The sequence below is a fragment of the Pan troglodytes genome, chromosome 2, assembly GCF_028858775.2.
Source record: "Pan troglodytes isolate AG18354 chromosome 2, NHGRI_mPanTro3-v2.0_pri, whole genome shotgun sequence".
In the NCBI taxonomy this organism is placed as follows: domain Eukaryota; kingdom Metazoa; phylum Chordata; class Mammalia; order Primates; family Hominidae; genus Pan; species Pan troglodytes.
The window spans coordinates 51,720,073-51,735,380 of record NC_086015.1 but is presented as its reverse complement, the minus strand read 5'-3'; the positions used below and the strand labels follow the sequence as shown (position 1 = coordinate 51,735,380).

The 15,308-nt window shown below is 40.4% G+C and overlaps 1 protein-coding gene across 4 annotated transcripts in view; it reads left to right on the top strand.

Moving 5' to 3' along the window:
- SMARCC1 (SWI/SNF related, matrix associated, actin dependent regulator of chromatin subfamily c member 1) overlaps positions 1 to 15,308 on the top strand; it is a 195,230-nt gene that overhangs the window by 57,876 nt on the left and 122,046 nt on the right. For all 4 annotated transcript variants that reach the window (XM_001154676.8, XM_016940956.4, XM_009445383.5 and 1 more), the window contains 3 exons: positions 3,402 to 3,471; positions 9,644 to 9,719; positions 13,369 to 13,494. In XM_001154676.8, coding sequence (XP_001154676.1) covers positions 3,402 to 3,471; positions 9,644 to 9,719; positions 13,369 to 13,494 — 272 coding nt within the window. The remainder of the gene's footprint in view (positions 1 to 3,401; positions 3,472 to 9,643; positions 9,720 to 13,368; positions 13,495 to 15,308) is intronic.

The window sequence follows — 15,308 nt, the reverse complement described above, 5'->3', positions numbered from 1 at the left end:
CCAGAAGTGGAATTGCTAGATCGTATGGTAATACTGTTTTTAATTGTTTTGAGGACCCTTTCATAGCTGCTACATCATTTTACATACTCACCAACGGTGCACAATGGTTCCAGTTTCTCTGTATTTTTGTTAACACTTTTTATTTTCTGTTTTGTTATAATGGTCATCCTAACAGATAAAAAGCTGATATGTCATTGTTTTGATTTTCATTGTCTTGATGATTAGTGACATTGAGTATCTTTTCATATGCTTATTGGTCATTTGTATATCATCTTTGGAGAAATACCTACTCAAGTACTTTTTTCGTTTTTATTTTTTATTTTTATTTTTTAATTTTTTGAGACGGAGTTTCACTCTTGTTGCCCAGGCCTAAAGTGCAGTGGTGTGGTCTCCGCTCGCTGCAACCTCCACCTCCCAGGTTCAAGCATTTCTGCCTCAGCCACTCAAGTAGCTGGGATTACAGGCCCCTGCCACCATGCCCAGCTAATTTTTGTAGTTTTAGTAGAGACAAGGTTTCATCATGTTGGCCAGGCTGGTCTCAAACTACTGACCTCAGGTGATCTGCCGCCTTGACCTCCCAAAGTGCTGGGGTTACAGGTGTGAGCCACCACGCCTGGCCTCCTTTTTAAATTGTTTGTTGTTGTTCAGTTGTAGGCCTTTTAAATTTTTTTTTTTTTTTTTTAAGACAGAATTTCATTCCGTCACCCTGGCTGGTTGCAGTGAGCTGAGATCGTGCCACTGCACTCCAGCCTGGGCAACAGAGTGAGACTCTGTCTCAAAAAAAAACAACAAAAAACAAAAAAACCCAATTCTGTTCTTCTATCTAAGCTAATTTCAATTAATTATTATATTAACTGTATGATATGCTAATTATTAACTGTATTTTATATTATACTAATTATTATATTAACTGTGTATTTTTATTTTCTGTGTTCTTGTTGCTCTGGCATTTGATGACCTGGGGAGAGATTGCCCTTTTGAGGGCTAGCTAGTTTCTGAAGATAATAACTTGCCTAGGAGCACATCTTTCATATGTAAACCAACCAATCTGAGTATATAGCTGTAACCGTCTCCTTATCTAACTCTCACACACCAAACCAGTATTTCCCCTTTTCTAAATCATTCCAGGGCGAGGTACCAGGCAATTAGAGACAACCTCTGTACCCCAGTGTTTCTTGCAATTATTCAGTCATCCCCACCTTAGACTGTTACTCTGCCCTGTGTTACCTTTTCTGTGGAAACCCCATTGCAAGCTTTGGCTTAGGCTTCCCCTTGTTCCTGTCTTCTACCTCTTGACTATTGTGATGCCTCTGCAGTGGCTCTGCATGGTATGTTATTTTCCTTCTTTTGGGATATATAAGTAATTCATCTTTCAATGGCATTGGCCTTACTCTTTTGTCATTCAGCCATACTTCTATAAATTCATTCTTGGGTATAAATTTATAATACCTGGGAAGAGAGCGAGCTTACATCTCACACCTTTTGTTGTTTCTGCTATTGGGAAATATTTCAAATAATTAAAAAAATTGTCTTGATAAAAATCAAAAATTTTTTTGGCCAGGCACAGGGGCTCATGCCTGTAATCCCAGCACTTTGGGAGGCCGAGGTGGTAGATCACCTGAGGTCAGGAGTTTGAGATGAGCCTGATCAAAATGGAGAAACCCCGTCTCCACTAAAAATACAAAAAATTAGGCATGGTGTGGCGCATGCCTGTAATCCCAGCTACTTGGGAGGCTGAGGCGGGAAAATCACTTGCACCCGGGAGGCAGAGGTTGTGGTGAGCCGAGATCGCACCATTGCATTCTAACCTGGGCAACAAGAGTGAAACTCTGTCTCAAAAAAAAAAAAAAAAATCAAAATTTGTATCAAAGTCAGCTGTGGTTAGGAAAGATACCTTTTCTTCTTTTTCATAAAGGTGCATAGTCTTTGATAATGGACTCAGTATTCTGAAAGGCAGCTTTTACTAGTTAGAACACCACCAAGACACACTTAACAGGACAGGACAGGTTAGTTTAGGTAGTCGGGATTTAGAAAGATCCTCTGGCCCCTTTTCTTTTTTCCTCTGCCATGTTGAGTTACCATGTTAGGGAACAGGGCCTGATTCTGTCATTTTCACCTTTTGTTTTGAGATGGAGACTCATTTTTGCCCAGCCTGAAGTGCAAGAGTGTACTTATTAATAGCCCATTGCAGCCTCAAACTATAATGCTCGTGATCTTCCTGCCCTAGCCTCCTGAGTAGCTGGGAGTATAGATGCACACCACCATGCCTAGCTATTTACTTTTATTTTTAAAATTTTTTAAGAGACTGACTCTCACTTAGTTGCCCAGGGTGGTCTTGAACTCCTGGGCTCAAGTGATCTTCCTGCCCCTGCCTCCAAAAGTGCTGGGATTACAGGCATGAACCACCACACCTGGCCCCCTTTCACTTTCTTTTAAGATAGGTGAGTCATTGTATGCTTCAAAAACAGCACAGGTATGAGGGCTTCATGGCTTTATTTAGTGAAAATGAGGCTATATCTTGTTAAAATCTGCACTGGAAAGTAATTTTTACTTGGCTAATTTACTTAGATCTGTTTGTTTGTTTGTTTGTTTGCTGTGGGCTTTAAGGGGGCTTACTTCAGAACTTCTCTCTTACTATTAGGCATACATTTTCTAAGCTAAATTCAGACTACCAAAGAAGCACATGATTACCAGTGCTGAAATGTGGAGGTAATTTAACTGTGATTAGAATACTAAGAATCACTTTATTATATAATTTGCACTTATCTTTGGAAAAAATTTTTGAAAAAAGTCTACAATATGTAATCACATTGCTTACACTCTTGTTGGGAGGGCTAACAGGTATGAGGCAGTGAAAGAATAGTAAAAATAGTATTTTTGGTAAAAGCTTTGATGTAGCACTTTACAGCTTATAGGACATCAGAAAAAGGGAATCTAGAGGAAGCAGAGTAGTTAGTAAAACTTTCATCAATGAGATGAAGTACGGTTTACATCTTGAAAGATGTGTAATAATTGCTAAGCCTCACAGAAAGAGGGATGAGAGGTTCACCATGGGAAGTGAAACATTAAATAATATGGTGGTTATTATTTGGGTAGAAGAGAGAGGGGAGGCTGGTGGGTGAATGGGATGGGAGTATTTTACCACAGTGGATAATTGGTTTTGTCAAGAGTGATGGATAGTAGACCTACAGTTTGGAAAGTCAGAAAGACTGAGAAATTTCCCTTTAATCTGGTAGATAGTACTCAATTTGAAAACTTTTTCTTTCCAAACCAGCAACAGCATGTTCGAAAAATGTTGTTCGTTAGCAAACTAAAACATCTTAGTAAAAATTAAGGCTAAAAATCATAGTTTCTTTATTATTTTGTCAGTTTGAGTAAAGTTGTTTCTTTTTCTCTTCCAGAAGAATGGTTGAGACCGGTGATGAGAAAAGAGAAGCAAGTGTTAGTGCATTGGGGCTTTTACCCAGACAGGTAATGTTCATATGCTGTGAGACCTGGTATAAAGATTTCTGTGAAAGGAAGGCACATTTATTTATAGTTTTATTTTCTGAATAGTGACAATTTGTTGCTTTGTGTTTAGTCATTTTTCTCACTTATGGAGTCTTTTATTGACTGTTTTCTTATTTAAGGTACAAAATTTAATGAGGTCACCATTAAATGGTGAATGAATAAGCCATAAATGGCTTTATTTAGCTTTAAAAAAAACTGATATCAAGGCTGGGCACAGTGGCTCATGCCTGTAATCCCAGCACTTTGGGAGGTGGGGCAGTGGATCATGAGGTCAGGAGCTCAAGACCAGCCTGGTCAACATAGTGAAACCCCATCTCTACTAAAAATAAAAAAAAATTAGCCAGACGTGGTGGCAGGTGCCTGTAATTCCAGCTACTCAGGAAGCTAAGGCAGGAGAATCCCTTGAACCCGGGAGGTGGAGGTTGCAGTGAGCCGAGATTGCACCGTTTCCCTCCAGCCTGGGCAACGGAGTGAGACTCCATCTCAAAAAAAACCAAAAACAAAACCTCATATCTTTTATGTAGTTGCCAAAAAAGTCTGTGTGGTATTAGGTTGCTAATTTGTATTTGTTTCTTTTAAGAAATGAATTTTGCCGGGCACAGTGGCTCATGCCTGTAATCGCAGCACTTGGAGAGGCCAAGGTGGGTGGATCACATGAGGTCAGGAGTTCAAGACCAGCCTGGCCAACATGGTGAAACTCCATCTCTACTAAAACTATAAAAAGTTAACCAGACATGGTGGTGCATGCCTGTAATCCCAGCTACTCAGGTGTCTGAGGCATGAGAATCACTTGAACCCGGGAAGCGGAGGTTGCAGTGAGCCGAGATCATGGCACTACACTCCATCCTTGGTGACAGAGTCTCACTCTGTCTTCAAAAAATAAATAATTTTTTTTCTAGTGTTTATTACTGATCAGATTTTTTTGAGACAGAGTCCCGCTTTGTCGCCCAGGCTGGATTACAGTGGCAGTCTCGACTCACTGCAACCTCCACCTCCCGGGTTCAAGTGATTCTCCTGCCTCCATCCTTCCTAGTAGCTGGGATTATAGATGCCCCCCAACCATGCCTGGCTAATTTTTGTATTTTTAGTAGAGACGGGGTTTCACCATGCTGGTCAGGCTGGTCTTGCACTCCTGACCTCAGGTGATCCACCCGCCTTGGCTTCGCAAAGTGCTGGGATTACAGGTGTGAGCCACCGCGTCCAGCCTGATCAGTTTGCTTTTTTCAAAAACTACTCATGCGAAACCACTAAGGATGAAATTAATTTATGTTGAAAATTGAATTTTTCTTCTCATCAGAAATTTATTTGCCTAGTACTGTTGTGGCTTTACATGTTATAACCCATACTAGTTTCAGTATCTACAGTATGAATAACGAGTATTATAAACAAGAGCTAGATATTAGTGAAAATAGTGGGGCCGGGCGTGGTGGCTCACGCCTGTAATCCCAGTACTTTGGGAGGCCAAGGCGGGCGGATCACGAGGTCAGGAGACTGAGACCATCCTGGCTAACACGGTGAAACCCCCGTCTCTACTAAAAATACAAAAAAATTGGCCAGGCATGGTGGTGGGTGCCTGTAGTCCCAGCTACTTGGGAGGCTGAGGCAGGAGAATGGCATGAACCCGGGGGCGGAGCTTGCCGTGAGCCGAGATTGCGCCACTGCAGTCCAGCCTGGGTGACAGAGACTCCATCTCAAAAAAAAAATTTTTTTTTAATTTATTAAATAATTATTTAATATTAATGCCTGCATAGTGCACATGGAAATAGGGATAACATTGTTTGTACTATATTTTTCTAAACCTATAGTAGAGCAGTTTTAGTATTTATTTCATTCTTGTCGTGTAAAGTGGAGATTTTCATTGTGGTTTCTACAGGTCTAGTCAGTCTTCTTTCACCTACTTTTTTTATTTTTATTTTTTTATTTTATTTTTTCATAAGTTATTGGGGTACAGGTGATATGTGGTTACATGAGTAAATTCTTTAATGGTGATTTGGTGCACCCATCACCCGAGCAGTATACACTGCACCTTATTTGTAGTCTTTTATCCCTTGCCCCTACCCCCACTTTTTTTTAACCTCTACTTCTATCTACTTCTCGTCTTCTCATATTATTTATAGCAAATCCCAAACACCATTTGAATCATAAGTGTTTTAGTATGTATTTAAAAAGAAATACATTCTCTCTTTTTAATTTTTTTCAGATGGAGTCTTACTCTATCTCCCAGGCTGGAGTGCAGTGGCGCAACCTCAGCCCCGCCTCCCTGGTTCTAGCGATTCTCATGCCTTAGCCTCCTGAGTAGCTGGGATTATAGGCGCATGCCACCACACCTGGCTAATTTTTGTATTTTTAGTAGAGATGAGATTTTGCCATGTTGGCCAGGCTGGTTTCAAACTCCTGACCTCAGGTGATCCACCCACCTTGGCCTCCCAAAGTGCTGGGATTATAGGTGTGAGCCACCGTGCCTGGCCTTTTTTTTTTTTTTTTTTTTGAGACAAGGTCTTGCTCTGTTACCCAGGCTGCAGTACAGTGGCATGAAGACAACTCAAGTGATCCTCCAACCTCAGCCTCCCTGGGGGCTGGCACTACAGGCACGTGCCACCCATAGGTGCCTTATTTTTTAATTTTTTGTTGGTGGGGGCAGGGGGGGTGCTCTGTATGTTGTTCAGGCTGGTCTCAACCTCCTGGCCTCAAACTGTTCAAAGTAATAATACCATTGTCATCTTAAAAAAACCCAAACAGTTCCTTAATATAAAATATCATGGCTGGGCATGATGGCTCATGCCTGTAATCCCAGCACTTTGGGAGGCTGAGGTGGGTGGATCACTTGAGGCCAGGAGTTCTAGACCACCTTGGGCAACGTGGTGAAACCTTGTCTCTACAAAAAATACGAAAATTAGCCAGTCATGATGGCACGTGCCTGTAGTCCCAGATACTTGGGATGGGGCTGAGGCAGGAGGATTACTTGAGCCCCAGAGGTTGAGGCTGCAGTGAGCTGAGACCGTGCCACTGCACTCCAGCCTGGGCAACAGAGTGAGACCCTGTCTCAAAAAAATAAAAATAAAAATCCAGTCAATGTTGTCAATTAAATGACACGATTGATTGATTGATAGTTGTTTGAATTAGAATTTAGATAAAATCTACCTGTTGGGATTAGTTGGTATATTTAAGTACTTTTCTGATTTATAGTTTTATAGGTTCTTCCTCTGTCTTCATGACCTCCCCTTTCTTAAAACCTTACTGGTTTTAAGAAACCAGTTGGTTTGTCATGTTTCGTTTACCACAGTATGGAGTTTTTCAATGGCAGCACTATGGTTTATTTGAACGGATTACTCTGTTCTCTGTATTTCCCTTAAATTGGTAGCCAGATCTAAGGTTAGTCAGATTCCATTTTAATTGGGGAGGAACAAGACTATTGCATATATGTGTATTCTTTATCAGTAAACATAAAACATCAGGTTTTGCATTGTTTTTATTAGTCTATTTAAGTTTATTTTGCTTGTAATTATATTTTTAAAAGAAGGAAGTTTGTCTTTAGATTCATTCAACATTTTAAGAGTATATACAATCTTTTTATGTAGTTCGAGTTAATTACAACTAAATCAAGTCAGCTTTGTAATCAGTCTCATGTAAACCATAATTGACAAATTGAAGTGAATAACTTCCCCTCCCCTAAGGATTAGTTTTTTACTTTTAAAAAATATGTTGCCCAGACTGGCCTCAAATTCCTGGGTTCATGTGATTCTTCTGCCTCCTTACTAACTGGGACTACAAGTACATGTCACTAGGCCCAGCTTATTTTTAAAACATCATTTGAATAAGTTCTTTCTGTAAAGCACTCCCAGTCTAAAGGCTTCAAGTCAGTAGTCCTTGCATCCAAAAACACCTTTTAATATTTCAGCAACTATATAGGAAAAGGTTTGCCCTTTGAAACCCTTCAATGGAAACTTAAATTTATGATGACAAGCTACATAAGTATAGAGTTGGTATAAGTTCCAAAATAACACATTTTAAGACCATAGCCTGTTTGCTCACTTTTTCCTTATGTATCGAGTAAGATGTGGCAGCTGGCTCAGGTTTTGTCTTAAGGAGTCTTGTTAATTCACTTTTTAAAAATTAACTATGGCCTGTGCCCTCACTTCTCCCCACATTTCAGTTTCTAATCAAGACTGGAAGAGTATAAGGTTGGTTTTTTTTTTTTTTTTTGAGATGGAGTCTCACTCTCACCCAGGCTGGAGTGCAGTGGTGCGATCTAAGCTCACTGCAAACTCCACCTTCCAGGTTCATGCGATTCTCCTGCCTCAGCCTCCCAAGTAGCTGAGATTACAGGTGCACACTACAACGCCCCACTAATTTTTGTATTTTTTAATAGAAACGGGATTTCACCATGTTGGCCAGGCTGGTCTTGAACTCCTTATACTTCAGGTGGTCCACTGCCTTGGCCTCCCAAAGTGCTGGAATTACAGGCGTGAGTCACTGTGCCTGGCCAGGTTCCATATTCTTTTGAACTGACCTCTGAATGATGACTAAAAGGAAGCCAATACTTGTCATCATACTAGATGTCATTTGGTTTCATAGTTTACTGGTCAGTATAGTGATATTCACAGTGTTTTATTTTGGTTAAAATTTTGTGCCTATTTTATGATTTTGTTGGAGTAGGTGGTCTGACTTATGTCAGTGAGTTCTTGTTGATAAAGAGGCTCCTTGAGCAAAGAGATGTGAAGAAATAAGAGAGTAAGCTATATGGATATCTGGACAGTGAGGGAGCAATCTGTGTAGAGTGTATGCAGGCTTAGTAGGGCATGTTGGAATAATGTTATCAAAGCCTGTGTGGCTCAAATATAACATGAGTAAGGACAGAAGAGCAGGAAATGGGGTCAGAGTCTCTGTCAGATAATTAGATCTTGAAGCCATGGCAAGCCATCGTTAGGTTTTTTACTTTCACTCTGATAGGGTGAGAGCTGTTGGAAGTGTTGGATCAGTGGAGTGATGTGGACTGACTCAGTTTTCAAAAAGATCACAATGGTTGCTATGTGAAAAATTTACTCTTTGAGAGACCAAGAGACCAATGGCAGAAGCAGGAAAACCAGTGAGCAGAGTGGAGGGGTAAGAATTAGATAGATTCTAGACATACTTTTGAAGTTAGAGCTGGTCACATTTGCAGTTGGTTTGATTACAGGATGTGCTTGAGAATGGAATCAAGGCTGTTTCCAAGGATTTTGGCCTGAACAGCAGGAAGGATAAAGTTGTCATTACTGAAATGGAAATGATTGGCTAGAGTACATCGCTGGGGCCAGGGTAGCATTGCAAGTTGAGCTTTGAGTGTTAGGTTTGGAATGCTTGTTAGACGTTCTACACAAGGAGATGTGGAGTTGGCTGTTGGATTTATGAGTTCAGAATACATGGGAGAGTGCTGATATAAAATTTGAAGTCATCAGCGTATATTTGGAGTTATAGGAATGAATGAAATTAGCAAGGGAGAAGGATTTTTCCAAAAACTGAACCCAGGAGCTTTTGGAGGTTGAAGACATTTGGGACTAAGGCCAGAAACTGACATGGAAACTGAAGAGAGGCTGGTGAATATAAGGACTATCAGGTGATAGTACTTTCTTGGTGGCCAAGTGAGGGAAATGCTTTGAGGAAAGAGCAAGCAGCTGTTTAAAATTTTTTGATCTTAGTCTTGAACTTCGGGTTTAGCAATATATACGTTACTGGTGACCTCTACAGAGGAGCTTTCTTGGCAGAATAGTAAGGACAAAAGTGTCTGATAAGTTTCTATTAATAGATTTTAGTAGTATTTCTTTTACTTTTTTGTTTTGTTTTGTTTTGTTTCGAGATAGGGTATCACTCTGTTGCCTAGACTGAAGTACAGTGGCGTGATCTCAGTTCACTGCAACCTGTGCCTCCTAGGTTCAAACGATTCTTCCACCTCAGCTTCCTGGGTAGTGGGGACTACAATCACATCCCACCATGCCCGGCTAATTTTTGTATTTTTTGGTAGAGACGCGGTTTCACCATGTTGACCAGGCTGGGATTTTAGTAGTATTTCTAAAACATGTTCTTATTATTTGTAAAAGTCTTTCTAATGAATTACCTTTGACTCTAATTTGTTTTTCTCATTTTGATTCCTTTATAGCTATGATACTTGGGTCCATAGTAATGATGTTGATGCTGAAATTGAAGATCCACCAATTCCAGAAAAACCATGGAAGGTAAATGATTTAACAAAAAAAATCTTATAATAATCTTTTTAAAATTTTTTTTGAGATGGCGTCTCACTCTGTCGCCCAGGCTAGAGTGGAGTGGTGCGATCTTGGCTTACTGCAACCTCCGCCTCCGGGTTCAAGTGATTCTCGTGCGTTAGCCTCCCAAGTAGCTGGGACTATAGGCACACGCCACCATGTTAGGCTAATTTTTGTATTTTTAGTAGAGACGGAGTTTTACTGGATTGGTCAGGCTGGCCTCAGCCTGACCTCGGTGATCGGCCTGCCTCAGCCTCCCAAAGTGCTAGGATTACAGGTGTAAGCCATCGTGCCTGGCCAAAAAAATTCTTACAATAATCTAATAGCTCTTCTCAGCTGTTTTCTACAGCAGTCTCTCTAAGGAGATACAGAATGTTGGTTTCCCTTTCCTGTCATCCATTTACAAGATACGTACGGCCATGAAGACTTTATTATCTAGGTCTTAGATGAAATGTCTGCAGTGCTTGATGTTTGAGGAGAATCCAAAGGCAGGTCAGATTGTGGTTTGTGAGAGAGGAGTGTGAGGAGTAGAGTTGAACATCACTGATGATGTCATTTGGGAAGCTTGGAAGCAATGCCTGTGTGACTTTTAGAATGATACAGACTTACTTTATTAATCATTTCTACCGTAATGTAATAAGAGTCCATACATTGACTTTTAATCAACTTTTGATGTGGAAATAAAGTTTATGGGGCATGGTGGCTCACACCTGTAATAACAACACTTTGGGAGGCTAAGGCAGGAGGATTGCTTGACCAGCCTGAGCTACCAAAAAAAAAAATTTCTGAGCATAATGTCAAGTGCCCTATAGTCCTAGCTACATACTTGGAAGGCTGAGGCAGGAGGATTGCTTGAGCTGAGGAGGTTGAGGCTGCAGTGAGCCGTGATTGCAACCACTTCACTCCAGCCTTTGTAACAAGTTACCCTGTCTCAAAACAAAAAAATTAATTTTACAAGTTGCAAGAGTAGTACAAAACAAAGCACTACTTGGTACCCTTCTTCCAGATTTATTATTTATTTATTTATTTATTTATTTATTTATTTATTTATTTTGAGACGGAGTCTGGCTCTGTCGCCCAGGCTGGAGTGCAGTGGCGCGATCTCGGCTCACGGCAAGCTCCACCTCCCGGGTTCACGCCATTCTACCTCAGCCTTCTGAGTAGCTGGGATTACAGGCGCCCGCCACCACGCCCGGCTAATTTTTCTTTTTTTAGTAGAGATGGGGTTTCACTGTGTTAGCCAGGATGGTCTCGATCTCCTGACCTTGTGATCTGCCCGCCTGGACTTCCCAAAGTGTTGGGATTACAGGCGTGAGCCACTGCGCCTGGCCCAGATTTTTCTGTTTTTAACTATTTTTGGAAATTAAATGTTGAAATTATACTATCATCTAATAGTAAAGGAGTAAGCCATATGACTCATGAGCCACGTAATGTTGTGAAGTACTACTGAAGGATTTTTAGACATCTATTTCCCTGTAGATTATAGTATCAGAATTGGGAATGATTACTTAACTATGGTATCACATTATTAGGAAGGAAACTAGGCTCCACAAGTTAAGTAGTTTTACCCGAGGACACATGGACTTTTGTATTATTTTGACATGAAGGTATTTTTTATGAGAGAGATAATAAAGCATAGGACTTGAGAGCTCAGGGAGAACTTAGTGCAAATCCAAGCTTTGCCTCTCATTAGGAGTGTAAATAGTCCGCTTACTAAAACTGTTTGCCCAAGTTTTCTGATTTGGAAAGCCAGAGAGTATAATACCTGCATTATTTCACTGTGCTTAGGAGAGTTAAATGAGATTATACGCGTAAGATGTTCAGCATAGTGCCTGACACAAACAGTTGTTAGCTGTCACATACTCTTCTAACATTCTTTCTCAGGAGATTTCTTTCAAGGATTTCTCAGTAGTTAAAGGATTATCAGTGTGAAAATTCAGCTCTTTTAAAAAAAAAGGAAGCAATGTATACACATGTTTCTCACACTTTGGAAAACACTATTTTGACATTTATTTTCTAAACTATCAGTTAATTAACCCTTTTATTTAGCACAGTCCTATTTTTTTTCTAACTAGCTTAAGCCTCTATTTATATACTCTATTTATTTATTTAATTATTTATTTATTTATTTATTTTGAGACGGAACTTCATTCTTGTTGCCCAGGCTGGAGTGCAATGGCGTGATCTTGGCTCACCGCAACCTCCGCCTCCTGGGTTCAAGTGATTCTCCTGCCTCAGCCTCCCGAGTAGCTGGGATTACAGGCATGCGCCACCACCCTAACTAATTTTTGTATTTTTAGTAGAAACGGGGTTTCTCCTTGTTGGTCAGGCTGGTCTTGAACTCCCGACCTTGGGTGATCTGCCCGCCTCAGCCTCCCAAAGTGCTGGGATTACAGGCATGAGCCACCACGCCGGCCTATGCACTCTATTTATTCTGCTCTATTTATACTGCTCTGTTTATACACTCTTCCCATAATTTGTCCATTTAGGAGTCTTTTCAGGTTACATTATTGGAGGCTTTATTTGTCTTGGACAGGCTGTTAATTTGGTGTTTGTGTATATTACTGTGTAACTACAGTTTTCAAGGGAGAGGAGGCGTGTAGTCAGATGGGTATCATTCTTAACTCAAGGTACTTCAAAGGCATATCCCAAATAACCAGTTTAGTAGCTCTTTGAAAACAGGGAGTTTAGATTGGCAAATTACTAGGAAGTTCATATTGTTTTCTAGTCATTGCCACAGTGTATCTTGTTTTTACAGTGTTCTAGAAAGGCTTCATAATTATAATCTGTTCTTGACTGAACATGTTCGTTTCAACCAACACTACTCCAACTCAAACCTCCACCATGACTTGAGTTTTTCTGTACAAGGAAGAATTTTCTAGTGTCAAATTCCAGTTGTGCCCCCATTGAGAAATACTGTTGGATAATATGGAATGTTATATGGGTTAGGCCTGTGGTTTAAGTATCTATCTATATGTATATATACATCTACATTTGTACAACGTCCACACAACCTTTCATTTTATTCTTACTCAGAAGCATGAAATTAAACAAGGGAGGTGGCTATATAAAGGACTAGGAAGAACCCACCATCTGACTGTCACTTTTCCATCCCTACCTAGAGCACCATGTGTACATGATGGGGCAGGTGATCGGCCTCTGCGAATGTGCTCTGTCATCAACACTTAGAGGGTTGTTGATAAACCCAAAGACATCCTTCGTGCCTAAAGCAATGACTGATTTTGGCTCGTGCTGTTGAATGTTTTTATCAGTGATTTTCATGAACATAAGGATGAAATGATTAAGCAAAACAAATTTGAGGGACTTTGCTATCAAAATCTGGGTCTAGTATAAATTATTGATGCTTTCTTGTTCTCTTTAATATGGAATATTAAAATCTGGGTCTAGTATAAATTATTGATGCTTTCTTGTTCTCTTTAATATGGAAAAAAATTGAGATGATTAAATTACAACTCACATATCAGTAGTAGTATTACATAATTAATGTTTTATGCATTTGAGGCTTTGAAAATAAATCAGCTTGTTTCCTTCTCAATACTGTAAAACCTTGAGTGATTTTGTTATTTATGTAGATATTGATGCTTTGATATGGTTTTAGGTTCATGTGAAATGGATTTTGGACACTGATATTTTCAATGAATGGATGAATGAGGAGGATTATGAGGTGGATGAAAATAGGAAGCCTGTGAGTTTTCGTCAGCGGATTTCAACCAAGAATGAAGAGGTATTTTCTTTGGCACGGTTTCTCATCATTAAGTCTGTCTTCTTGGCCTAAATGTTACTAAATCTTCATCAGTAATCTGTCATATTCAAACCACTTAGGAACTTTCACATCTGCCTGATGGCTGATGTGCCATCAGGTGAAAATTCCAAAGTGGCTGTAACAGCCATCTCAGAAGCAATAACCTCCCAAAAAGTGGTATGAAAATCTTAAAAGGTTATTAAGATTTAAAGTGGCCCATGCAGAAGGGTAGTGGTATAGCTGATTTTGCCCACTAGATCTGAAGTGTAATATCACAGCAGAATTTAATGTAGCTGTTGGTTTTCCTATGCAAAACTCATTTTGTTTAGTATGTATATATATTTTTTGAGACAGAGTCTTGCTCTGTAGCCCAGGCTGGAGTACAGTGGCACAATCTCGGCTCACTGCAACCTCTGCCTCTTGGGTTGAAGCGATTCTCCTGCCTCAAGCCTCCCGAGTAGCTGGGATTATAGGCGCTTGCCACCATACCTGGCTAATTTTTGCATTTTTAGTAGAGACAGGGTTTCTCCATGTTGGCTAGGTTGGTCTCGAACTCCTGACCTCAGGTGATCAGCCTGCCTTGGCCTCTCAAAGTGCTGGGATTACAGGCATGAGCCACCACACCCGACCTGTTTAATATTCTTAAATAACTGTTAATCCACAGATGGTAGTTAGTATAAAATATAGGCCTTAAACATCTTAACAGTTATAGTTCAATCCACTTTTCTGAGGGTGGAGGACTTGACATTTTATATCATTTAATCTTTTAAGACGTTCAGTTGCTTAGATATTTACCCATGATTCCTTGTAAGGCACAACTTGTGGAAGGCACAACTTGTATGGTAGGTGTCACTAGAAGACGACTTGACACTGAGAAGAAGGTGTGTTAGTATTGGGTTCGTGATAGCTTTTAGAGACTTCTGGTTCCTTTTCCTGGGGTGTTGTTTTACTTTTATTATTTATTTATTTATTTATTTATTTTTTGAGACAGATTCTCACTCTGTTGCCCAGGCTGGAGTGCAGTGGCGTGATCCTGGCTCACTGCAACCTCCACCTGCTGGGTTCAAGCTATCCTCCTGCCTCAGCCTCCCAAGTAGTTGGGACTACAGGCACGTGCCACCACATCTGGCTAATTTTTGTATTTTTAGTAGAAACGGGATTTCACCATGTTGGCCAGGCTGGTCTTGAACTCTTAACCTCAGGTGATCTGACTGCCTCGGCCTCTCAAAGTGCTGGGATTACAGGCATGAGCCACCGCGCCTGGCCTGTTTTACTTTATTGAAAAATCTTAGAGATGGATATTCTTTGAACCACTGACATGCAGAGTACAGTACTTTCATACCTATTTCAGTGCTGTGACTTTACTATGAAAACCTTACTGTTTTTCACATTAATTTTTTTTTTCCCTTGACAAGTGGTCTCGTTCTATTGCCCAGGCTGGAGTGCAGTGGAATGATCTTGGCTGAATGCAATGTCTGCCTCCTGGGTTCAAGTAATTCTCCTGCCTCAGCTTCCCAAGTACCTGGGATTACAGGCATGTGCCACCACACCTGGCTAATTTTTTTATTTTCAGTAGAGATGGGATTTCACTATGTTGGCCAGGCTGGTCTTGAACTTCTGACCTCAGTTGATCCACCGGCCTTGGCTTCCCAAAATGCTGGGATTACAGGTATGAGCCACCATGCCTTGCCAATTTTTAGGAAAAATATTAGGAAACAAAAATATTAAATGACTGGGCCCAGTGGCTCACACCTGTAATCCCAGCAATTTCGGAGGCCGAGGTGGGAGGATAGTTT